At 55.2% G+C, this 23879-nt stretch overlaps 2 protein-coding genes across 5 annotated transcripts; both read left to right on the top strand.

The window, feature by feature from the left end:
- The first annotated feature begins 17 nt into the window (after window positions 1-17).
- Window positions 18-5943, top strand: MRPL10 (mitochondrial ribosomal protein L10). Of its 2 annotated transcripts, none has more exons than XM_025439675.3 (5): window positions 18-141; window positions 2422-2591; window positions 3435-3599; window positions 3862-4006; window positions 4957-5943. In XM_025439675.3, exons 1-5 carry the CDS (start codon window positions 90-92, stop codon window positions 5211-5213), a joined length of 789 nt encoding a protein of 262 aa, XP_025295460.3. In that variant the 5' UTR covers window positions 18-89; the 3' UTR covers window positions 5214-5943. The 2 variants fall into 2 exon arrangements, with proteins under 2 accessions (XP_025295460.3, XP_025295461.3); XM_025439676.3 differs by lacking the exon at window positions 18-141 and adding an exon at window positions 216-614.
- Window positions 5944-6082: 139 nt separating this feature from the next.
- OSBPL7 (oxysterol binding protein like 7) lies at window positions 6083-23121 on the top strand. Of its 3 annotated transcripts, XM_025439669.3 has the most exons (24): window positions 6083-6674; window positions 7844-7955; window positions 9269-9423; window positions 9568-9693; window positions 9883-9936; window positions 10561-10674; window positions 10989-11099; window positions 11218-11335; window positions 12002-12105; window positions 12467-12559; window positions 12646-12778; window positions 12861-12955; window positions 13149-13244; window positions 14404-14541; window positions 15110-15203; window positions 15874-16121; window positions 16263-16400; window positions 19674-19737; window positions 19844-19922; window positions 21017-21161; window positions 21265-21409; window positions 21497-21623; window positions 21800-21922; window positions 22072-23121. In XM_025439669.3, exons 3-24 carry the CDS (start codon window positions 9349-9351, stop codon window positions 22178-22180), a joined length of 2529 nt encoding a protein of 842 aa, XP_025295454.3. In that variant the 5' UTR covers window positions 6083-6674; window positions 7844-7955; window positions 9269-9348; the 3' UTR covers window positions 22181-23121. The 3 variants fall into 3 exon arrangements, 2 of the variants coding, with proteins under 2 accessions (XP_025295454.3, XP_025295456.3); XR_007412889.1 differs by lacking the exons at window positions 6083-6674; window positions 22072-23121 and having other exon boundaries at window positions 7792-7955; window positions 21478-21623; XM_025439671.3 differs by lacking the exons at window positions 6083-6674; window positions 7844-7955; window positions 9269-9423 and adding an exon at window positions 10401-10447 and having other exon boundaries at window positions 9609-9693.
- The last annotated feature ends 758 nt before the right edge of the window (window positions 23122-23879 follow it).

Here is a 23879-nt window from a genome sequence, read left to right as displayed (position 1 = left end):
GCTCCGGCCGGCCGCTTCCGGCCCCGGGACTTCCCACAATCCTTAGCTCCCTCTGTCTCTCCCGGCTCCCGTCCGTCCCTCCGGTGGCGATGGCTGCGGCCGTGGCTGGGATGCTGCGAGGGGGTCTCCTGCCCCAGGCGGGTAAGGAGCGGCCCAGGTCCTCACGGCGCGTTCCGGCCAGTGCTCTTTAGTTCTCCCCCGTCCTCCACTACTGATCCCCTCCCGTAATCTCGTACTCCAGACTGCTCCCGGTGACTCCTGGCCCCGCCAGACTGCTGGCCTCCTCCCTCCGTCTCATTCCCTGTGGCTGCAGACGCTAGTAGTAAGAGCAGCGCGGCAACAACGTCTGCGACGACCGCAGTATTTCTTCCCTCCGCCCGAGTCCCCATTCCTTCTCTGGGCTTTTATAATCCACCACCCAGCTCTTGCTCACCTCCAGTTCCCTTTGCTTGAACCACTGCCCGCCGCGATCTTGGCGCTCTGCCACCTTTTTCCGGTCTCAGCCCCAAAGTCCCCGCTCAGGCCTGCCCTGGCCACATTCTGCAAAGCAGCTTTCCCCTGTTAAATCTGTATTTTGCATCCGTTTATGGACCCCTCTTCACCTTTCACAATCGGTAATTTTGCATTTGTCTATGTATTGTCTCCTCTGTTAGACTTCAAACTCGGTAAGGACAGAACCATGTTCATTCAGCATAGCCAGCAGGTGGCGTGGTGCTTGGCCTTAGGCATGCAATAGACATTGTTTAATGAATAATTTTGAGCACAGAATACAGGCCAGGCACAGTGACAGATGATTTAGTATTATCTCATTTAAATCTTAAAGCACCTCGAGAAGAGGTGCTCCTCTTTAGAGTCGAAGAAATTCAATTTTCAATGAGTGACCGGTCAAGGTCACAGCTAGTAAGTGACTGAAGAGAGATTACACTCTTGTTCCATCTGTGGGGTGCCTGGGTGGTTCATTCGGTTAAGCATCGGGCTCTTGGTTTCAGCTCAGGTCATGAGATCAGGGTCGTGAGATTGAGCCCTGCATAGGGCTCTTTGCTGTTGAGCTTGGAGCCTGCTTGGCATTCTCTCCCTCTCCCTCTGTCTCTACCCTGCTTTCGCGCTCTCTCTCTCTCTCTCTCTCATTAAAAAAAAAAAAAAAATCTGGTTCCATCCGATCCAAAGCCTGTGTTCTTAACTTAGGTGTTGTGGCTGCTGGCAGTAAAACCTCTCCCCCCAGCAAACCTCCGTGCTCTCTATTAAAGCCACCTTCTAGCTGCACTTTTCCCTGAGATCCCATCCCAATCTTGGGAAGGGCTGGAAGTGGGAAATGCTAGTGTGGGTCCTTTTGTTGAAGATGTAGGGGTCACTTAGGCTTACAGCTTTCAAGTGGCTCCCTTGTCTTCTGAGGGGTGCTCTCCACCAATGTCTGTAAACAAGAACTGAGGGAAAAGAGGCTTGTTTGGGGGAGTTGTGAGGGCTTCAAATCATAGGAGAAGGCTTTAGAGCAGTGGTTTTCAGACTTCAGCATGCATCTGGAACACCTGGAGGGCTTATTAGAACCGCTGTTTGTTGGTCCTCCCCTCTCTCCCCCCCCCCCCCCCCCCCCCAGTGCTTCTGATTCAGTACGTCTGGGACAGGCCCTGAGAACTTGTAGTTCCCTTTTTTTTTTTTTTTAAAGATTTTATTTATTTATTAATGAGAGATACACACAGAGAGAGGCAGAGGGAGAAGCAGGCGCCTCACAATGAACCTGATGTGGAACTCAATCCCTAGACCCAGGATCACGCCCTGGGCTGAAGGCAGATGCCCAACCACTGAGCCCCCCAGGCATCCTGAGAACTTGTATTTCTAACAAGTTCCCTGATGATGCTGATGTCACTGGCTGGTGGCAGCAGCACATCTTGAAAACCACTGGCTTAGACCAGGGGTTGGCATACTGTGGCAGGACTGGTCACCGTGTTTTATAAATAAAATTTTATCGGAATATAGCCACATTTACTTGGTTCATATGGTCTGTGATTGCTTTCATGATACAATGGCACAGTTGAGTAGTGACAGACTGTACGGTTCTCAAATTAAAATATTTACTATTTGGCCATTTAAGAAAAAATACGCTCACCCCCCCCCCCTTTTTAATGTGTTCAAAAGTACTTTCTTCTTCATTCTCATCTTTTTTCCACATCTCTGTGCATAAAGAAGAGCTGGAGAAATGGAAGCCTCAAAGGAGCAAGCAATTGACCTAAGGTCACCCATTAAAGAGAAGACAAGTTTGGGGAATTTAGGATTCCTGGTAGATAATTTCTTGTCCCACTCTCTTGTCGCATCTAGCTCTATGAGCCATAGTTGTCTTGCCCAGAGGTGGGCTTTTTCTCCACCTGAAGCTGCCTGAGGACTCCCAGAGACTGCATGTCACAATGTTGCCATTTCCTCTCCCAGGCCGGCTGCCCACCCTCCAGACTGTCCGCTATGGCTCCAAGGCTGTTACCCGCCATCGTCGTGTGATGCACTTTGAACGGCAGAAGCTGATGGCTCTGACTGAGTATATCCCCCCTAAACCTGCTGTTAACCCAAGATGCTTACCGAGTCCTCCCAGTCCCCCACAGGAGGTAAGGAGGAGACTGCCTGTCCTTGGTGCCTGGATGGTGGATTTAAGTGATCTGGTCTCTGTAGCCATAATGAAGTGGCTCTCCAGGACACAGCCCTCCACATCATTACTTCCCCTCTTTACCCTGTGTGCCAGATGCATTAAAATGAAATGTGTACTTGATTCTGCTTGGCATTTTGGGTTCTGTGGATCGGATGGACCTCCTGGATTTCCATTATTCTTTACTTGTCTCCAAAAATTGTGTAAAAGCTCTCCAAGCAGGTGGGGATAGGGGAGAGTATCTCTCCTGTCTTGAAAGGACTTGAAGCTTGTATGTTTTCCTAGAGGAATGGTGTGAGGTTTTTTTTGTCCTAAGAAATAACAGAAAGAATTTGTACCTTTATGCTCATGGTCAGGCCCACAAGCTGTGAACTTTGAGAAACACTGTCTTCAGAAAATGAAGTCTTGTCCTCGGTTCTGAATTATAACTGTGAAAGAGTTATCTTGTATTTATAATTGGTAAAATTATTCAACATGAGTATAGTGTCAGAGGGATAAAGTGATATTTACGTCATTATTGTCACATAATGTTGACTGGGTCAGACTGGTGACCTGGTCAAGGGGACGAGCTTTGTCAGGTCTGACACCACTGCTCTAAAGACCGTGGTCATCTGGTAAAAATGAAGGATGGGGTGGAGTTTGTAGCCTTTCTTGAAAGGCAGGGCCCCCTCTCTCCTCCAGCACACCAATCTTTCCCACATTTGGGCACTGCAGGGAGCCCCAGCACCCGTGCCCCAGGGGGACAGAAAGACAAGGAGAAGGGTGGTATCTGTCCCCTTAATCATCCCTCTCTTCCCGGTCTCAGGAGACAGGCCTCATCCGGCTCCTCCGTCGGGAGATAAATGAGGTTTTCCGAGAGAACCGAATGATAGCTGTGTGTCAGAATGTGGCCCTGAGTGCAGAGGACAAGCTTCTCATCCGGCACCGGCTGCGGAAGCACAAGATCTTGATGAAGATCTTCCCCAACCAGGTAGGGAGCAGCCCTCTGATGCGGGTGCCCTATTCCCCCGCCCCCACCAACTCAGACCCCAGGGTCCCTCCCCAGAGAGGGTGCATTTGACCTTTCCCACCCCTTCCCCACCACAAGCAACCCTACAGTCTGGTGCCTAAACTGTGGTTGGGGCCCGAGGAGACTTGTCGGTTTGCACCCTCAACCTGATGTGGCCTGTGATTGGGGTTGGCAGCCCTTCCTCCCACTCATCCACAGGAAGCCCTCTTTTCTGCTGTTTCAGGTTCTGAAGCCCTTCCTAGAGGATTCCAAGTACCAAAACCTGCTGCCCCTGTTTGTGGGGCACAACTTGCTGCTGGTCAGTGAGGAGCCCAAGGTCAAGGAGATGGTGCGAATCTTGAAGAGTGTCCCTTTCCTGCCACTGCTAGGTGAGCAAGCACCCCTGCGGGTTGAGGATGGGGGTGAAAGGGAGTGGGTGCCACAGCAGCCTCATGCCATCTGCTAGGTACATGTGGGTAAAACTGGACATTCTTGGGGGGACATCCTCTAATGGATAGGGCCTGAGTTACTAGCACCATTTGTCAAGGGCTACTCTGGAACCTGTGTTGGCTCACTACCCTGCATCTGTCTTTTCTTCCTTCTTTCCTTCCTTCCTTTCTCCCTCCTTCCTTCCTTTCCTTTCATTTATTTTAGGGAGAGAGAGAATCCAGGCAGGGAGGGAGAGGGAGTAGGAGGAGAGAAGCAGACTCTGTGCTGAATAGGGAGCCCTGTGAGGGGCTTAGTTTCACCATCCTGAAGCCATCACCTGAGCCCAAACCAAGAGTTGGGACACTTAACTGACTGAGCCACCCAGGCGCTCTGGTCCTGCATCATTTCTGCAGTAGGGGGAAGAAAAGGGAAGGCAGAGAGAGGGCTCTGGAGGGAGAGGAAGTTCAGAACCTTGAGTCTAGCAATGGGGTATGGAACGCCGCACAGATGAAGATACTTAAATAGCCCAGGTAAAGGGCACTGATGGGTGAACAACGTTTTCCAGACTCCCCTGATGCTAGGAATCCCCAGGAATGATTCTTCTATAGAGAAGACTGGTTTCATAGGGAGTCTCCGTGGGCCCCCCACACCCCACTACACACATGCTCTGCAGTTCTTTAGGAAAGTTTAGGAAACCCCGACTTAGTGGGATTTGGGCCAGCTGAATGTCTTATGTGAGAGTTTTCTGGGGAACAGTTAGGAAGGAAGGGAGTTGGGCAGGGCAGGAGTGGGAACCAGATTTGGGGGAAGGCTGAGGGGTGCAGAAGAGCAACAGAACATGCATTGGAACATTGGGTTGGGATGTTGTCTTTAGAAGAGAAAGGCTCCAGCTGACCCTGTGTTCTTCCAGGTGGCTGCATCGATGACACCATCGTTAGCAGGCAGGGCTTCATCAACTATTCCCAGCTTCCCAGCCTGGCCCTGGCACAGGGGGAACTGGTAGGAGGACTCACCTTCCGTATGGCCCAGACCCACCTCTTGCTTCAGCACCAGCCCTTCCAACTGACTGCCCTGCTGGATCAGTACATCAGACAGCAACAGGAGGGGGACTCCGTCACGCCAGCCAGCGAGCAACCTGCCTCTCCTGACCCTGTTCCGAACTCCTAGCCAGCCTGTTGCACCCAGCCTGCCTGCCCATAAACATGCTGTACTCCTGTTGGCTGTGCCAACATCTGGCAGAGATACAGAGGGAAGTGTGGGGAGTGGCACTTGTTACCTGACTTCACTGACCACAACTTCCTCAGATGCAGAGCCACCTGGGGTTGCAGAGACACTCCATTTCCAAATGGAGGCTCTTAATCACTGTCTTTGTCCCTAGTTTTCCCAACCTGAGACCTAACAGGAGTGGGGTTTTGGCTCTCCAGGCCCAGGGCAGAGAAGCTGAACAGAGATTGTCTTCTGCCTCCAGGCCCACAGTCCTTTGTCACATGTGTCTCCCAGCCTATCCCCTTGTGGATCTGATGTGCTGGAATAGCTCACCCAAGTCATTGTGCTAAGAGTGGCATCTGTTGAGAGCCTGCTGTGCCGGGCTGCGTGCTTACCACTTTACGCACATCAGTTCTTCTACTTCTCACCATGCAACCATATCACCCCCATTTTACAGAAGGCTAAAGGGTGGAAAAGTTCAATAGTCTACCCAAGGTCCTGCAGCTAATAGGAGGCTGAACAGGGACTTGAGCCAGGCTCTCTGCTCTGAAGACCAGGCCCTGGATTTCTGCCCTAGAACTTCCTCATTAGGGTTCTGTGTGTGCTGGAATGTTAATTCTCCGCCCTTGGGGTGTGTCATGTTATGGAAAGGTTGGGAGTACTGCTTTCTGATAAAATGGAATGCATTTTACTTAGTCTGTTCTGCTGTTTGCAAGCTTATCCTCCCTGTAGACTTATTCTCAGGGCCCCCTCTGATTCTCACTTCCCCTCCTAGAAAATCCTTCCTCTTTCTGTGTCCGAGGTCTCTTATCTCTCTGGGCCAATCCCACAAATGGCATCTCTTACACGTTTGTCCATTTCAAGGCAGCTGCCAGCTTTGCTCAGTCACTAACACGTCCCAGGTGATTCTGAGCAAGAGCTGGGGTAAACCAGAATTCTGTATTAATGAGGGGGTCTGGCGGCTCTCAAATGAGAGGCGTCATCCAAATCTTGGAGAACCAGAAGTCCCTAATGAAGGGGGAGAGAATGTTTAACTAGAAGCCAGTCCTTGTCCTTGATTGGAGTAGGGAAGATGGCTGTTGAACTTTCCTCCCAGACTTGGGGCAGTGCCACAGCTTCCTTAGCACTGGACAGACACCAATCTGGCGGTGAATATCTGCAGCAACTTTTCTGTGGTGTGGTCCAGGACAATTTCCCACAGTGCCCAGCACAGTGCCATATGCCCAAGGGATGCTCGATCAATATGAAGTGAATTAAAAGGCCCTTGAGGCTCCTGGATGTCAGAGCTGGTCTGGCTAGTGCTGCCCAGTGCTCTCCCTGACTCCCAGAACCCTGCCAAGTGCCAACAACACCCTCCTGGGACAGCAGGAGCAGTGCTGAGGTTCTGAATGATGAAGAAAACAGGCATCTCCTGAGAGATGTGTAAGATCCTGTAGGGTAAACCAAGGCCTGGGTGGGGCTGAGGTGGGCAGGGGGATGTGTGTGGCCCACATCGTTCCTGGATCAAAGAACCCTACATTGCATCCTTCACCTGCTGGTGATGCCTGAGGCCCCGCCATTAAAAACTCACTTCTTTCCAGAAGGCAGCTTCACTGTCCTTAAGACTATCAGTCCATTTCACATTCATTTTAATGAGGTTTAGGCCTTTGTTTCAAGATTTTATTATTTATTAAAAGAGCTCACATGAGTGGGGGTGGGTGGGTGAAGAGCAGAGGGAGAGAATCTTAAGCAGATGCTGTGCTGAGCACGGAGCCCTACATAGGGCTCATCCTCAAGACCCTGAGATCATGACTTGAGCCGAAAATCAAGAGTCAGACATTTAACCAACTGAGCCATCCAGGTGCCAAACCTGAGGTTTGGACCTTTCTTAAGAGCTGATTTAATTAGTACTGAACACAGTACTCCAGTAGAAGAGCAGAGATGCTCAGAAAGGGAGGCGTGGGGTACCTGAGTTGGCTCCAGCTAGCCCTTTCTAACAACCAGCTGGTCACTGCTGCAGACCCACTCCTGATCCAGAGACTCTGGGAGCTGGGGGTTGTGGGTTACGCCTCCAGCCCCCGTGGGTCCCGCCCTGGTGAGGCATCACCTGCAATGGCAGCCTCTGTGGGGCCGCTGCCTGGCCCTCCCCAGCCGTGGCTGCCCTGCTGACCGTGCTGTTGACACAGTCTACTGTGGTTCCCCAGGGGTGTACATCCCTTCCCGTCAACCCGATACCTCTGCTAGCTCCAAATTTTGCAATCTATTTTCAGATGTAAAACGAGAGGGGGGCGGTTAATAAGGAAATGGCCTTGGGTACTAACTGGGGTCAAGCCATGCTGTCTGAGTGAACCCTTTCCCACCACTGGCTTGAGGCCAGCAGCTCCCCAGGCCCCCGCAATCTGTCTGGAACTGAGCCCAGTGGGGACTCTGCCCCCACTCCCAAGCTACCGCGGTGCTGGGGAGTCCGCTCAGCCCTGAGTCCTCCCGGGAGCAGGGGGGCAGAGCTGAGCGGCCGCCCGGAGCTTGGCGGGAGGAGGGGCCGGGGAGGGGGAGGTGGGGAGATCCGGCTGGAGGGGAGGCTCCAACGTCTCCTTCCTTCCTGGTTCCTGCAGCAGCTGCTGCCACTGCTCGGCTCCGTGAGGAGGGAGCGGGCCACTCGGAGACGGTGACTCAGAGGCAGAGCAGCGCGCGGGCCACGGAGCACTGGCGTCCATGGACCCTGGGGTAAGGGGGCTGCGCGGGCATCGGCTGACATTCCCTGGACAAGCTTCCTCCCACCTGAAGCTGGTGGGTCTGCCCCTCCGGAGACTGCGGGTGGGAATGGAAGTGGAGATGGGGCACCGACCTGGCTCACCCCGACCCCGCACCCTCTACTGACAGAGCGTCCCCCTCCTCCCGCCGGCCGTGAGGGGCCAGGATCCTCCGGGGCCAGGAAAAGGGCACAGGGGTACCCAAACACCAGAAGAGTTTGGGAACTTTCAATGGCCAGATGCAAGAGTTTCACCCCCGCCTCCCTCAGTCAGCCTCTTGCATTCGGTGCCCCTCCGTCCTGACCTCCTGGCCGCCACGGCCCCACCGTGTCCTGTCCCTTCCTGGCCTCAGCTCCTCAGGTGCTTGCTGCCTCCATTGGAAGATCTGAGCTGTTTGCCCAGCCTCGGGCCAGCCTCGCCCCTCTGGTCCCCTCCCTGTCTCACACACACGGAGCCTCATGCATTATTGATCTCCCCGTGGAGCCAGGATGGCCCGGGGCTGGTGCCAAGGGCGTCTGTGGGCACTGCTGCGGGACCTGTGTGGACCTTGGCATGTTCTTGGCCACCTTTTCTCTTGCACACAGTGCCTCCATGGGCCTGGTGCCCTGCTCTCTCTGGGTGGATGGTGCTTCTCAGGAGCCCCGGGGACTGGGATGATAGAAGGGAGGCTTTGGTCGGGGGACTGAGGGTCTCAGGCGAGCATCCTAGGGTGGAGGCATGGGGAGTGAGGGGGAGTGGGGCTGTCTCAGGCCTCAGTTTCCCCATGCAGAAATAGAGGATCTTGAGACCGTTGGTGGGGAGTTGGGATGAAGGGGTTTGGGGTGCTCTACGGAGGAATGTGGCAGAGGTGTCTCCAGCCCATGACAGCAGGTTGAAGGGATGTCTGGGGGTCCTGAAGGAGAAGCCTGATTGAGATCTTGTTTGTCCAGTCTTTGAATTCCTCTGTCCTTGTTTAGAGCTGCTTTTTTCACTCCCAGGGAATCCTCCAGAGAAAGCACTGAGTGTTTCCTAGAGCCTGAGATGTGGGCCCGAGGTGGGGCCGGGTGGACTTCTGTGGTTTTCTCTTGGCACCAGCTTGTGGGCTGTGTGCTCGTTCAGCTAGTTCACCTCTGTGAGCAGTGGCCGCAGCCGGAGGGTGTGGGCAGGGAGACTGGCCCAGGGTGTGGGGAAGGCACAAACTCGGAGAGGCCTGCCAAATGAGCTCTTAGCTCAGACAGTGCAGTAGGAGTTGGGGTGGGGAAGGTGATAGCAGGGTCTGTGCTAATGGGGTCTCCCTCTTGCTTCCAGGGTCCCCTCAGAACAAGGTGACATCCTTCTCCTTCCACCCTGTTCTACCTTCTCGTCAGGGAGTGGCTGCTCCCTTCTCCATGGACTTCCAAGAGAGGGTCCCTAACTCCTTGGCCGAGAACATTCAGTCTGCGAAGCTGAGCAGTGCCCAGCAGGTCTGGGGGGAGGGACGGGGTGGGAGGCAGGCAATGGGTGGCTAGAGCTTGGCCCTAAAGTTGGGCGGGGGGGGGGGGGGGGTGGTGGCTTCCCACATGGTCACCTTCCCAGCAGCTCTCCTGACTCTCTGTCCTGGACTGCAGGCCTCAGAGCTGTGGGAGGTTCTAGAGGACCCTCGGGGAAGGCTGGGAGCAGAGGGTACCATGCCAGAGAGGCAGGAAGGCCACCTGCTCAAGAAAAGGAAGTGGCCTCTGAAGGGCTGGCACAAGGTAGAGTGGGCAGGGCAAGGGGAGGGGCCAGATGCTGGGGCAGGCCAGGCGGGAGGCGGGGGAGGGTGTGGGCAACCTAGGGAGTGCACGTGTGTGTACAGAAAAACAGTCCACATGTTTGCTTGCTCTCTCCTCATGCCCTTTCCTCTCTGCCTCCTGGGTTCTTGTTCCTTATGGGCAACATCACAGAGATACTTTGTGCTGGAGGATGGAATCCTTCATTATGCGACCACTCGGCAAGATGTAAGTCAGGGACCCTGCTGGGGGTTGTGGGATGAGTGTGGCCCCAGAATGCTCCCAGTAGGCAGAGGACTTCTGGAATCCACCAGGGCAGGGTCCGAATACCAGGTTCTCACACATTGCTGGGTGAGGGGTCTTGGGCACGTTCCTTCTCAGGGCCCTCAACAAACTTGTCTCTTAAGATGGAGAGAGTACGCTCTCCCATCTGTAGGGTTGTTATCTTGGTGAGGGCCTTTGGGACGGTGCCTGGCACAAAAATAAGTGCCCAGGAAACGGGAGCTTTATCATCTGTGTCTTCATCCCATTCCCGTGCTGGGAATAGGAGCTGAAGGCCTTTGCACTCAGGCTGTTGCTTAGGTGGGGTGTTTGCCTTCTGGGCCTTGGGGGTCCCGGGAGTAGTTTTCCTGGCTCTGTGACTCCCTTGAGGTCAGAATGTGACTTGATGTAGCAGGGTGTTCTGTGTACAGGAGGCCGACCAACAAGTCCCTGCTGATACTGCGACTTGGGCCTCAGGGTGAGTCAGCTGCCCAGCCCTGGAGCCTAGAGTCATCTCTGGAAGATGGTGGCTCTGTGGTCCTGGGGACCTAAAAACAGTCCCATTTACCCCCTTCCAACCCTCCACTCCAGATCACCAAGGGAAAGCTTCATGGCTCCATTGATGTCCGACTCTCTGTCATGTCCATCAACAAAAAGGCCCAGCGCATTGACCTTGACACCGAAGACAACATCTACCACCTCAAGGTGACATTCCTGGGAGCCAAGTGGTGGCTTGGGTGCCAGCCTAGCAGAGACACCAAGGCACACAGGAGAGAGGATCTGTCCCTGAGGTTGAGGACTATACAGTGGCCAATGGCAAACTGCCTTTCTTGGTTGTCATGTAAATGAGGGCTCAGACACCTGGGGAAGCTAGGCTCTGCCTCCTGCAAGGAGCCTTTACACTAGCTGGGGACTACAGGGAGACACCCTCCCTGCCTGGGGATCAGAGCCCTGACTTCCTGCCCTGTGAAGCTGTCCTTCCTTTCATGCTTCCCTGCCCATCTCCATCACCTCTGCAGATCAAATCCCAGGACCTGTTCCAGAGATGGGTGGCCCAGCTTCGTGCCCACCGCCTGGCCCAGCGCCTAGACATGCCCCGAGGTTCACTGCCCGGCACCACTCACCGGAAGGTAAGAAGGGCCCTGCACAGGGGCAGTTGCCATGGGGACTCAGGGGTGGTGGCTTCAGGGAACCATGAGCCCTGGGGAGGTGGGCACTGCCCTGCCTTATCCTTGACTCACTGCACAGGTTCCTGGTGCCCAGCTTCCAGCAGCAGGCAGCGCCTCGGCTCTACCGGGGGTTGGACCTCGGGAGAAGGTGTCTTCCTGGCTGAGGGACAGTGATGGGCTTGACCGCTGCTCTCATGGTGAGGGGCCTGTAGCACTGCACCTCTGCAGGCAGGGCCCATGCTCTTGGGTCCAGGTGACATCAGCAGCCACAAGGAGGAGGACTGTTAGCTCCATCCCTGCCTCTGGGAACCTGGCTGATGGAGGAGATAGCCATGGCCTCCAAGTCAACTGGGTCTAGTCGAGCCTGCCCTGGGGAGCGCCAGTCTTAGAGAGGAGGGCAGGGCTTGTGCCCTAGGCACATAGACAAGACGCAGGGCCCGGACTTCCGAACAAGAAGATACAGAAAACCAGTACAGGGAGGGGTCCTGAGGAGTAGCGCCAGGGACGGGGCATGCTACAGAAGGTGGTTCCTGGAGTGAGCAGCTATGATGTCGGCCTGGGATGGTGAAGTGCCAGCCAGTGGGGACAGAAGGAGTCAGTCTGTGCGGAGGCAGCAGAGTTAAGGTGTGTTGTGGAGACAGTGGGGGTTGGGGGTGCCAGCCCTCAGGAAACCAGTGTGAAGCCAAACCAGGGGTGAGAAGTGGGAACTGCTTTGGGCTCGTGGGCTGAGGAGGGGGATAGAGTGTCAGAGTTTCTATGGCTGCCGGGTAGAGTGTTTGGAGGAGGAAGGGAAGCTGAGGGACAGATTTTGGGGTACCTGGTCAATGTTGGGAAAGGGACTTCGTAATTTATTTTTCCCGCAGAGCTCTCTGAGTGTCAGGGGAAGCTCCAGGAACTACACAGACTCCTCCAGAGCCTGGAGTCCCTGCACCGAATCCCCTCGGCCCCTGTAATCCCCACGCACCAGGTGAGAGCCATGGGAGGAGGCAGGGTCTTGTTCAGGGGACTCTTCTGCTTGATGCCCTCATGTCCACCACTGCCCTGGGACAGATCCCCAGTCCCCTTGTATGTGAAGTTCCCTGGAGAGCCATGTATCTGCCTAGTGGACCCACGTCCCATATCCAGACTGTCTTGGGGCTGTCTGCCTCTTTGGGATGACCCCTACCTGTGGCACACACACATTTCTGGGGTGTCCGTCTTCTTCCTCTGGGATGTCAGATGTCTCTGAGGCCCCCTCCATGGCCATCTGTCTCCCTCCTGGCTTTTGTGGTTGCTGCCCATCTCCTCACCCTGACTGAGACTCACCCCCCCGCCTCCCCACTTGCCAGGCCTCAGTGACAACCGAGAGACCCAGGAAAGGGAAGCGCACCAGCCGCATGTGGTGCACACAGAGCTTTGCCAAGGACGACACCATTGGACGGGTGAGGCGGGTGTGGACACAAGGTCACTCGGTGGGATGTCCTGAAGAAGGAGGCTGTCACCTCCGACCCCTGCCCTTCACCTACAGGTCGGTCGTCTCCACGGCTCTGTTCCCAACCTGTCCCGCTACCTGGAGTCCCGGGACTCCTCAGGCCCTCGTGGGCTGCCGCCTCCAGACTACGCCCACCTGCAGCGGACTTTCTGGGCCCTGGCCCAGAAGGGTGAGTGTGTGCAGGAGGGGCAGCTGGGAGCAGGCAGGGAGGGGGAGAGGGAGAGGAGTCTGATGCGTGCCCTGCCCCACAGTGCACAACTCCCTCAGCAGCGTCTTGGCTGCCCTCACTGCCGAATGGGACCGACTCAAGGACCTGCACCAGGGCTCAGAGCTGTCACGGACAGGGGTGAGGCTCAGGGACCGGGGAGCTGTGGGAGGAGAGGGCTTGAGTCTGAGAGAGGCGCATAGGCCTGGGGGTGAGAGCAGAGCTGGGCCTGGGGAGAGCGTGGTTGGCAGAGGCAGTGGGTGCAGAGATTGGTGTGGTAGGGTGGGGAGGGTTTTGTCCTCCTGGCCCCTGGCCCCTTACCTTCTCCCTGCAGGTCTCTGAGGCCTCAGGTGGCCCAAGGCGCCTCCACTCCCTCTCCGTGTCCTCAGACACCACTGCCGACTCCTTCAGCTCCCTCAACCCTGAGGAGGTAGGAGCCAGGCTGGGCTGTGGGGACCATTTCTTCTGTACCTTCTTCCACAGCAGAAGTGAAGGCCCAGCTGGTCTTCAGCCCCAAAACAATGCCCAGAAATCCTAGCTCCATCCCCTTTCCTATAACATTGGCAGCAGCCTCATTGTGGTCATTCCTGCCCTGCCAGTGTACAGAGTGCTTTTACTGTTAATTTGGGGTCCCCTGAGGCCATGATCCTCAAATTCATGGTGGAGAAAACAGAGACTCATATAATCTGACCAATGGGGGCCCAGGCTCCCACAGTTGCAGACTGGGGGGACTAAGAATCAAATTGACATGAGGCAGGCTCGCCAGTCAGAGCAGCAGGACTTGGGATGATCAGAGAAAAAGAAGTGCACTTAGAGCAAGGACAATGATATAAAAGGCTTGCTGTAGGAGTTTCTCACAATTGGAACTTCTTCGTGGAGCTAGAAGCTACCACTCACATAGTGACTACAACATGTGGCAACTCACAGGTTCTTTGAGACTCTTTTTAGCAAGTTCATTGGAAATATAAAAGGACCCATGTAATTAATTCACGTACCAAGAAAAAAAGAGACCCATATACGTGTGATAAAAATTACTATGTTAGTAATTATAGAAATGCAAATTTTCATTTTTCTTTTATCAAGGTGACAGATGTTTCTTCAGTGATAATTTGGAATCTTGATGAGCATGCAATAAAATAGATCAGTGACTGCCAGAAGAAAAAAAGAACTAAAAACAAAAACCAGAAAAACTGGGACTTAGGTGTTCTGAGCAGACTCGGGGGCCAGGCTCCACGGGTTTCAGTTTGGCTTTGTCGCATGCCGGCTTTGTGAGCCTGAGCCTCGGTGTCCCAATCTGCAAATTGGGAGGGGGGAATCATAATTACACCCACTGCATCGGATGAGGGTCAGGATGGATTGTGTTCCTATACACGGAAGCCTTGGACCCAGGCTCAGAGTCTGTGCCCAGGCAGGAAGAGCAGCTGTAATGGAACCCGTGTTTCTATGCTTCCAGTTCATTCCATCATACCTTCATATTCCCGTCTTCTGCTCAGCAGGCTTTCAGACTCAGGCAGTGAGCCCCAAGGTGCTTCCCTCTCAAGGGAACTGTCAGGCTGGGGAGCCCTGCCTGACACCTATCCTTCCCACAGCAAGAAGCTTTGTACATGAAGGGGCGGGAGCTGACCCCCCAGCTGTCCCAGAGCAGCATCCTGTCCCTTGCTGATTCCCACACAGAGTTTTTCGATGCCTGTGAGGTTCTCCTCTCGGCTAGCTCTTCTGAGAATGAGGTGAGTTGCGGGGGGAGGGCAGGACGCTGGGAAAATTGGATGGGGTACAGAGAGACTAGTATTTGTAGATTCCCAAATACTTTCCTAACGCCCTGGCTGCTATCTCTGGTAACATGTCCAGACCCACTGGGTTTATGTGGCCCTGCTCAGAAATCTCTGCTGGTGACCCTTCCTCCAGTTTGGTGTGCTTTATCCACATTGGATTCTCCGGAGACTGCTGCCTCAGCCCCATCCCAGCCATCCTCCTGCGAGCCCATCAGCCCCTGCACTCCCCTGACCCCTGCCCCTCAGACCCTGGATCTCAGCGATGCCCTGCTGCCCTTTCCTTGTGTACCACCAAGTCCCTGAGCTTTCTCCCCACAGTGGGAGGGCCAGGTGTTCCCCTCCCAAAGTGGCAGTGCACACTCCATGATGCCGGTCTTGCGGCTCAGACCCTCCCCCACCCCAAATACATGTCTTCCCCCTTCCCATCAAAGGACTAGCTGGGCAGAGTCTTGTCAGGCCCTGGGCATTGCCCAGCTGCCTGGAGAGGCCTGGTCTGCCCGGCCTGTCATCTGTCCTGGCCCAGGGCTCAGAGGAGGAGGAGTCGTGCACGAGTGAAATCACCACCAGTCTGTCCGAGGAAGTGCTGGACCTCAGGGGAGCTGACCACTATCAGAAAGGTGCTGCTGGGTGTGCAGCTGTGGAGGGGCTGAGGAGGGGTAGAAAGGGTATTTGTCTACCACCCAGGCCCCTTGGGAGGCAGTCTCTTGTGGTGACGGGTGGGCTGATAGCTTTGGATGCCATCTCCAGAAGTGATCTCAGGAGAGGAGGAAGGCTAAGCTATGAGCTACAGAATGTTCCAGGAGTGGCTCCGTGGGTGGGTCTGGCTCAGGCCTAGGGGCTAGCCTCCAGTGCAGTCTTCTGAGAAGTTTCACATAGGGCAGAAGCCCCCACCTTGCCGCTCTGTAGCAGCGTGGCTTTGGACATGTCATTTTACTTTTTGGAGCCTGTTTCCACACCTATAAAATGGGCTGAATAATCTCTATGGTGGCTTCAATTTCTGTGTTTATGTAGGGGAGCGGAAGGTTAGGGCAGGGACTCAGGAGGGGCTTCTGGGGTGCAGGGTTCCAGCAGTGGGGACCTCCCTCTCTGAGTGGTTCTTGGTCCAGCTGCCCCCCTAAGTCCCCGGTTCAGCTGCCATTGGCTTCCCAGCTGCCCCGGCCTGCACTGAGTCCAGAGGGGGGCTTGGGAGTGACTCTATCTAGGAGCCCCTCTGTGAGTGGGGGCGGGGCGTGCCTCGGGCTGGCCTGTGCCCCAGGGAGCGAGAGTGACCTGTCGGGTGGGCCCCAGGGGCATGTGTTCCAGGGCGAACTGCAGGACCCCCACGACGCCGCTGCCTGCCAGCGGCCAGCGGGCCAGGAGCCGACGTGAGCCTATGGAACATCCTGCGGAACAACATCGGCAAGGACCTGTCCAAGGTGTCTATGCCTGTGCAGCTGAACGAGCCGCTCAACACCCTGCAGCGGCTCTGCGAGGAGCTGGAGTACAGCAGCCTCCTGGACCAGGCCAGCCGCACGGCCGACCCCTGCGAGCGCATGGTACCTCGCACCTCCCAGCTGGGCTACTCCTGACTTCAGCCCAGGATCCAGTCCCTGCAGGTGGTGGGGTGGAGCCTCGCCTCCTCTGACCCCACCCCCACTCCAGCACCCAGCAGCAATTCCCTGCCCTTCCCCCCGCAGGTGTACATCGCGGCCTTCGCTGTCTCTGCCTACTCGTCCACGTACCACCGAGCAGGCTGCAAGCCCTTCAACCCTGTCCTGGGGGAGACCTATGAGTGCGAGCGGCCTGACCGGGGCTTCCGCTTCATCAGTGAGCAGGTGTGGGCCCCTGAAGAAGAGGGTAGCCTCATGGGGCCCTGGGGCAGGGAAGCACCCAGGCTTCTGAGGGGCCAGGGCTTGGAGAGGGGCGCTGGCTCTGTGCCCGGCACTGTGCCACATGGCGGGGGCAGGGGCGGAGGACTCTCTGCTCCGGAAGCTCCCTGCTGAGGGTGGCCAGGACCCAGAAGCTCACAGGCTGCTATTCAACCCCACCTGGGAAGGCAGGCTCTAGAGGCCGATCTTGAGCTAAGTCTTGAGGGGGGAGGAAGTGAAGTGCGGCTGGGAGTACCATGAGGAAGGTGGGGGTGGAGAATGGGATGCTCCAGGCAGTGTAAAGGGACAGATGGAGCATGTTTAGGAAGAGTAAGAGATGCAGCTGGAAGACAAGACGGGTCCAAACTCTGAGGATCCCTGTAGGTGAAGTGCTTGTTTTCAAATGCTGAAGGCAATGGGGAGTCATTGGAGGGTTTTAGGCAGTGGAGTGACACGCTTCTAGTTGCACTGTATAAAGAACACTCAGGCCGTAGTGTGCGGATGGGTCAGAGAAGGCCAATAGGAGGCCATTGTGGTCACCCCTTTAAGAGCTGCTGAGGACCTGTACTTAGCCTGTGGCAACCGGGTTGCGTGGACATTAGATTCAGGAGCTGTTTTGCATTGATCTTGATGGGACTTGGTGGTCAACAGAATGTTGTTACACATAAGAGAGAGGGGAGATGGTCAATGATAGGGAAAAGTCGGGCTTGGCCTTGAATTTATGGTTTGGGGGATTTGGCAGGTATGTGGCAGAGCCAATGAGCAAGATGGAAAGGACATGAGGAAGGTAACAGAATTAGGGAGGCTCCTTGTCTGTGTGGGCTTGACTTCCAGGAGGAGATGTCCAGTAGGCCCTGGGCCACATGAGCTTGGAGCTCCTCAGGGAGCTGGCAGCCCCAGAGTCACCAGCTTAGAGGATGGGTGACATCATGGGTGGCTCCAGGGACAGGGTGTGGAGGGGAGGGGGCAGGGAAGGCAGAGGAGCTCTGAGGCCAAGGGAGTGGGCAGATGGTCCACAGGACTTTAAGGAGGTGTCATTGGTTTACTGACTGAGGGAGGCTTTAGAGAAAGCCTGGGGGCCAAGGCTGGGTTACAGTGGGTGTGTACTAAGAAGTAAAATAGAGAAGAATGCTACTTAAAAAAAAATTAAGGTAAATGAGGCACCTGGCTCGGTCAGCTGGTAGAGCATGCAACCCTCAATCTCAGGGTTGTGAGTTCAAGCCCCATGTTGGGCAAAGGGATTACTTATAAAAATAAAATTAGGGATACCCGGGGGGCTTAGTCAATTAAGTGTCTGACTCTTGGTTTCAGCTCAGGTTATGGTCTCCGGATCGTGAGATTGAGCCCTGTGTGGGGCTCTATGCTCAGTGGAGAGCCTGCTTGGGATTCTCTCTCTCCCTCTGCCTCCCACCAGCTCATGTGTGAGCTAAGTAAATAAGTAAATAAATAAATAAAATTAGATTAAATTAAAATAGAGAAAAATGCAGATTATTTCCAAAAGATTTTACCAGGAGGGAAAAAGGATTTCAGCCAGAGGCAGGGATAAAGAGTTGAAGTGTTTTTTTGTTTTGTTTTGTTTTTTGGTTTGTTTAGATTTTAAATGTTGTTAGTTTTGTTTTTTAAGATTTTGTTTATTCATTTGAGAGAGAGATGGACAGAGAAGACAAGTAGGGGGAGGAGGGAGAGGGAGAGGGAGAAGCAGATTCTCTCTGAGAGGAGAGCCTGACATTGGACCTGATCCCAGGACCCCAAGATCATGACTGAGCTGAAGTCAGACGCTTCACCGACTGAGCTACCCAGGCACTCTAGATTTTAAATTTTTTTAGTGAAAAGTTCACACAGTCCAATAGTACGGTAGAAAATGACTCCCAACTCACCCTTCTGAGAGGACTGCTGCTGCCACTGTTGGTTTTGTGCATCTGTGATCAAAGGGGTGTGTGTATGGAAAAGAAAGGTTTACTCTTTTTTCAAAAAATACTTTATTTATTTATTTAGAGACACAGAAATAGGGCAGGTGTTGGGAGGAACAGAGGGACAAGCCGACTCCGCACTGAGTGAGGAGCCGGATGCAGGGCTCCATCTCAGGATCCTGAGACCATGACCTGAGCCGAAACTAAGAGTCGGTCACTTAACCAACTGAACCACCCAGGCACCCCAAGGTTTACTCTTTTTTAAGATGGAAGAACAGGAGTTATTTCTACATATAGAGAAAGAGAAATACAGAGGGAAGGGCTGCAGGACAGAGGGGAGGGAGGAAGGAGGAACCTGCAGGAAGGGGTGAGAGGCAGCAGGAGGAGGAGGGGGCCTGGGCCTGGCAGTGGGTTCAGGAGGCTGGGGTCAACGTGGGAGCCGTAAGTTGGTAGAAGGAGTTGCCAGCTCTGCTCTCCCTCTGATTGTGTGTGTGTGGGGGGTTAATGTGGTTTGAAGGGGACAGATTGGGTGTCAGTCCTCAGAGGAGGATTAGGCGCAGGTGTGGACACAGTGTAGAATTAGAAGTTCCCACTGTGTGCTCTGTGTGTTCTGTGGCCCAGTGGCAGTGTCTAAAGGTCAGGGAACCAGGGACCAGAGGAGGGAACAACAGGGAACCAGAAGAGGCCATGCTAGGGGTTGTGGCAAGTTGGGGCTGCGGGTTGTCAAGAGTACTGGGTGAGAGAGTGGAGGTGATGGAGCGATCCCAGCCAGGTGGGAAGAAGGTGAAGCTGGGGCGATGGGCCACGACAAAGCAGAGCAGTAGGAAGTCTTGGGAGGAGCCATGGGCCACAGGGAAAGGGGAGGGGGCAAGGCCGCGGGCTGTGGGATACCCGAGTTCAAGTTCCAGATACAGAACCGTTCCAAGGAGGACAAGGCCAGGCTTTTCCAAGGCTGTGGTGTGGAGGCTGTGACAGTACTGAAAGAGAGGATATTGAGGGAGAGGGTCCTCGGGAGGGCTGGCTTTCAGGCAGGGCACAGGGGAGGACCCACCTGTCACTGCTGGAGGACTTGATAGGCCGGAACACGGGTTCTAGGGCTTTGGGAGGAGTGAATGAGAAGAGGGATCATGAGACCTCATGAGAAGAGAGAGAACCAGAGAATTTGGGGTGGTGACCAAGGCTAACAGAGACAAGAGCCCTGGAACTAACTAGTCTTCTGGGTTGAAGGGGATCTGGGGATGGGGGTCGGGGACTTTGGGAAGCTGTGGGGTCAGGAGCAGACCCCACGGTCCTCAGGGGCAGATTCAAGAGGCCTCCTCTGCTCACCAAGGTCTCCCACCACCCCCCCATCTCGGCGTGCCATGCGGAGTCAGAGAACTTCATCTTCTGGCAAGGTAAGGAGTGGGGAGCTTGGGGGGGGCGGGTGTGGGGGTGCAGGGCACGTGGTGAGGGCCATAACATTGTCTGGTCTAATTTCTCCCTCTCCCAACCCACCTCCAGACATGAAGTGGAAGAACAAGTTCTGGGGCAAATCCTTGGAGATCGTGCCTGTGGGGACGGTCAACGTCAGCCTGCCCAGGTGTGTTCCTAGGTTCCTAGGTGCTCAGCAGCTGGGCTCAGCCCACAGGCCACCCTCCAGGCTGGGGTGATGAGGTGGGAGGGACAGGATAGAAAGGGCTGGCCAGAAGCTGCTTGAGGTGGGTCAGTGTCTATACATTTACACCTGTATTTACAGTGTTATGTATGAAGAAAGGTGAAAAATCTTAGCATAGTAGAGCTGGGAGGGCCCATCGAGGTCATCTGATGCAGTGACTTTCACACTCTTTTGACCGTGACTCACAGTAAGAAATGCAGTTGAGACTTCACGCCAATGCACAGGCGCACCCATACACACACATCTCCACAGAAACTAAGTGGATCTCAGGACTGAAATACCTTCATTAGCTCATGTCATTTTATAAGTGGGGACCGCAGCCAGAGTGAGAAGGGGGCCTGCCTGGCAGAGGCCGGTCCACAGGCAGGAGGATCCCCGGCTTCCGAGTCAGAAGTCCTGGCCGGGAGTCTTGATTCTATCACTTCATAATTACGTGAGCAACAAAGAGACTTGATGCCTCCCAGCCTCTTGAATCTGCTCTTCTATAAAATAAGAATAGTGAGGGCAGCCTGGGTGGCTCAGCGGTTTAGCGCTGCCTTCAGTCCAGGGCGTGATCCTGGAGTCCCGGGATCGAGTCCCACACTGGGCTCCCTGCATGGAGCCTGCTTCTCCCTCTGCCTGCCTCAGCCTTTTCTTCTCTCCCTCTCTCTCTGTGTGTCTCTCATGAATAAATAAATAATCTTAAAAAAAAAAAAGACTAGTGAGTAGTACCCAGTAGAAGTCAGGAGTAAGGAGGACAGTACATGTGACCAGACCTACCCTGGTCCCTGGCACCTAAGGGCAGGGACTCTTGTCTATGTATTTATCCCCATGACTTTGGCTCTCAGAAGCTTTATCAAGTGAGTGGAGACGTGTCAGCTCAAACAGCAGTGACAGCTTCTCTGCTTTATGGATATGTGATCCTTTATGACAGAGGCAGAACTGGGACCCCACAGACCCATATGACCCGCTCCCTGGCTCGGGGTGGCACTTGTTCCCTGGGGCCGGTCAGCTGCCCTCCCCCGCTCCATCTCTCTCAGGTTTGGGGACCACTTTGAGTGGAACAAGGTGACGTCCTGCATTCACAACATCCTGAGCGGCCAGCGCTGGATCGAGCATTATGGGGAGGTGCTCATCCGGAACACGCAGGACAGCTCCTGCCACTGCAAGATCACCTTCTGCAAGGTGGGCGTAGCACCCCAACCCTGCCTGTCTGCCCCCAGTGGCTCACCCCAGGGGAAGGGGCAGGGACATGCCCCTAAGTCCCCTGCCCCCACCCCCACTCTAGGCCAAGTACTGGAGCTCCAACGTTCATGAGGTGCAGGGTGCCGTGTTCAGCCGGAGTGGCCGTGTCCTTCACCGCCTCTCTGGGAAGTGGCATGAAGGGCTCTACCGGGGGACCCTGCCTGGCGGTCAGTGCATCTGGAAACCCAGTAAGTATGGTGGTCAGGGAGGGCCAGGCAGGGCTGAAGGCAGCTACGACACAGTCCACCTGCCCCAGCCCCATGCCTTCCCACCAGACTCAATGCCCCCAGACCATGAGCGAAACTTCGGCTTCACTCAGTTTGCCTTGGAGCTGAACGAGCTGACTGCAGAGCTGAAACGGTCCCTGCCTTCCACGGACACACGGCTCCGGCCAGACCAGAGGTCAGTGGCACGTGGGACCCACCCTAAAACCACTGGGCTCCCCCCTACCCCGCATGGGTTTCCACAGAGCTGTGCCTAGCCTTCCTCTTGGAGCCGCTCAGGGGGCACAGCTGGGCGGGGGATCGAGGCCTGGGGTCTGAGGGGACCCATCCACTGACTGCCGTCTGGAAGCTCAGGTACCTGGAGGAGGGGAACATCCAGGCTGCTGAGGCCCAGAAGAGAAGGATCGAGCAGCTTCAGCGGGACAGACGCAGAGTGATGGAAGAAAACAACATCGTTCACCAGGCTCGCTTCTTCAGGTAACTCTGCCCTCTTCCTGGGTGTCTGCAATCCAGGCTCCTCTTTGCCTCCCCTGGCACCTTCTTGCTTTGCTTGGGGCCGGCTGTGGAAGGCAGCACCCGGGAATCTTGGCCTTCATTCTAGATGTTCACCCCTCTCCTTCCTCCAGGCGGCAGACAGACAGCAGTGGGAAGGAGTGGTGGGTGACTAACAACACGTACTGGAGGCTGCGGGCCGAGCCAGGCTACGGGAACCTGGATGGGGCCGTGCTCTGGTAGCCCTGGCCTTTGGGGGCAGGAGGCTCACACTCCTTCTTCCTGCCTCTGCCCCCCATGGACACACGGGTGAGGCCAGGCTCCCTCCCTCACTGCCCTGGAGACCAAAGGGGCAGCCCTGGCCCTGACTCTGTCCCCTCTGCCGGCCAGAGGGGCTGCATCTCAGCCTGTTGCCCACCCCAGGTTTGGGGTGGGAAGCAGGATCTGTGCTTCCCCAGTCTCGTTTCCCTGGACAACCAGCATGTACGCCCCTTCTTGCTCTGTCATTTCCCCTTCTCACCCCCTTGGGGTACTTGGGGGAGACTCCCGGCTCTCCAGGATCTGTTCCCCATACAGTGCCTTCCTAGGACACAGGGGATCCCTTGATGCTCCCAGGCTTCCTATGCCCAGGGCTGGCCCCAGCTGTGCTGTTGGAGTGAAGGAGTGAAGGAGAAGAGACAGCCTTTTCTTCCATCCCCGTCCCTCCCAATCCCCCCCTCCAGCATCTTCTCCCCCATGCCCTGGTCCAGCAGGGCTCTCTTTGCTTGGTCCTTGGCAATCTCTCCTATCCCCCTGGATCCCCTTCTCCCAAACTGCTAAATGCCTGCGGCTTCCAGCTCCTTTGGCCTCGTCTTCAAACGGTTCCCTTCAGTCGCGGCTCAGCAGTTCCCCCCCGAGTGGATGAGGCCTGTCCAAGAGGCAGGGAGCCAACTGAGTGGACAGGGTGCCTGGCCTCAGACCCACTGGGAGTGAGTGTGCACGTGTGAGAGTGCGAGTTTGTGTAGGAGCGTGTGCATGTGTGCGTGTGCCCGCGTACTGCTTGCAGGCGAGCAGGGTTCCCCATGTAGCCTGGACCCCGTGCTGGGCGTCCGCCACGGTTGCTGCTCATTTCCGCACGGTCTGCCTCTGATGAAGGTGAATCGCAGTGACATTCCAAGCTCCAATAAAGACTGTCCCAAACTTTGGCCTGAGACCATTCATTTCAAAGCACATATGCACGGGGCACCTGGGGGGCTCAGTGGGTTAAGCATCTGACTCTTGGTTTCCCCTCAGGTCATGATCTCAGAGTCGGGAGATAGAGCCCCACCCTGGGTGTAGAGCCTCCTTAGGATTCTCTCTCCCTCTCCCTCTTCTCCTGCCCCCCCTACTCCCCCCCCCCCCCCCGTAAAAGAAAGAAATAAAAACACATATGCACAAGCTCAGTGGAGACCCACAGCTACCCACTCACCTGGGCTAAAAATCCTATGTCCTCTTTCCCTTAATCCTCACATCCTGTCCGTTGTCTCAGATGCCTCGCCTCTGGCCCCTTCTCTGGATTGCCCCTTGCTTAGGCTGGGCCCTTTGCAGCCCCTGCCTGGACTATCCCCTTGAAGCCCCTCAGGGAACTTCCATTTTAATGCTGACTGGTTGTTTTTTTTTTTTTTTTTTTTTAAGATTTTATTTATTTGAGGTAGAGAGGGAGAGCACAGAGGGAGAGGGAGAAGCAGGCTCCCCACAGAGCAGATTGTCCGACGTGAGGCTTGATCCCAGGACCTTAAGATCATGATCCGGGGCTGAAGGCAGACGTTCAACCAACTGAGCCACCCAGGCACCCCTAATGCTGACTTTTAGGGTGCTGTTTTATAAGAGGAGATAGGTTGCCTCATGCCTGCTTCAAATACATCCATTGCTTCTGAGTACCTAGAGGAGAAACCTATACTCTTCAACCAGACCAAAAACTGTG

Source organism: Canis lupus, chromosome 9 (genome assembly GCF_003254725.2).
Source record: "Canis lupus dingo isolate Sandy chromosome 9, ASM325472v2, whole genome shotgun sequence".
NCBI lineage: Eukaryota > Metazoa > Chordata > Mammalia > Carnivora > Canidae > Canis > Canis lupus.
This window is presented reverse-complemented; position numbering and strand designations above follow the sequence as displayed.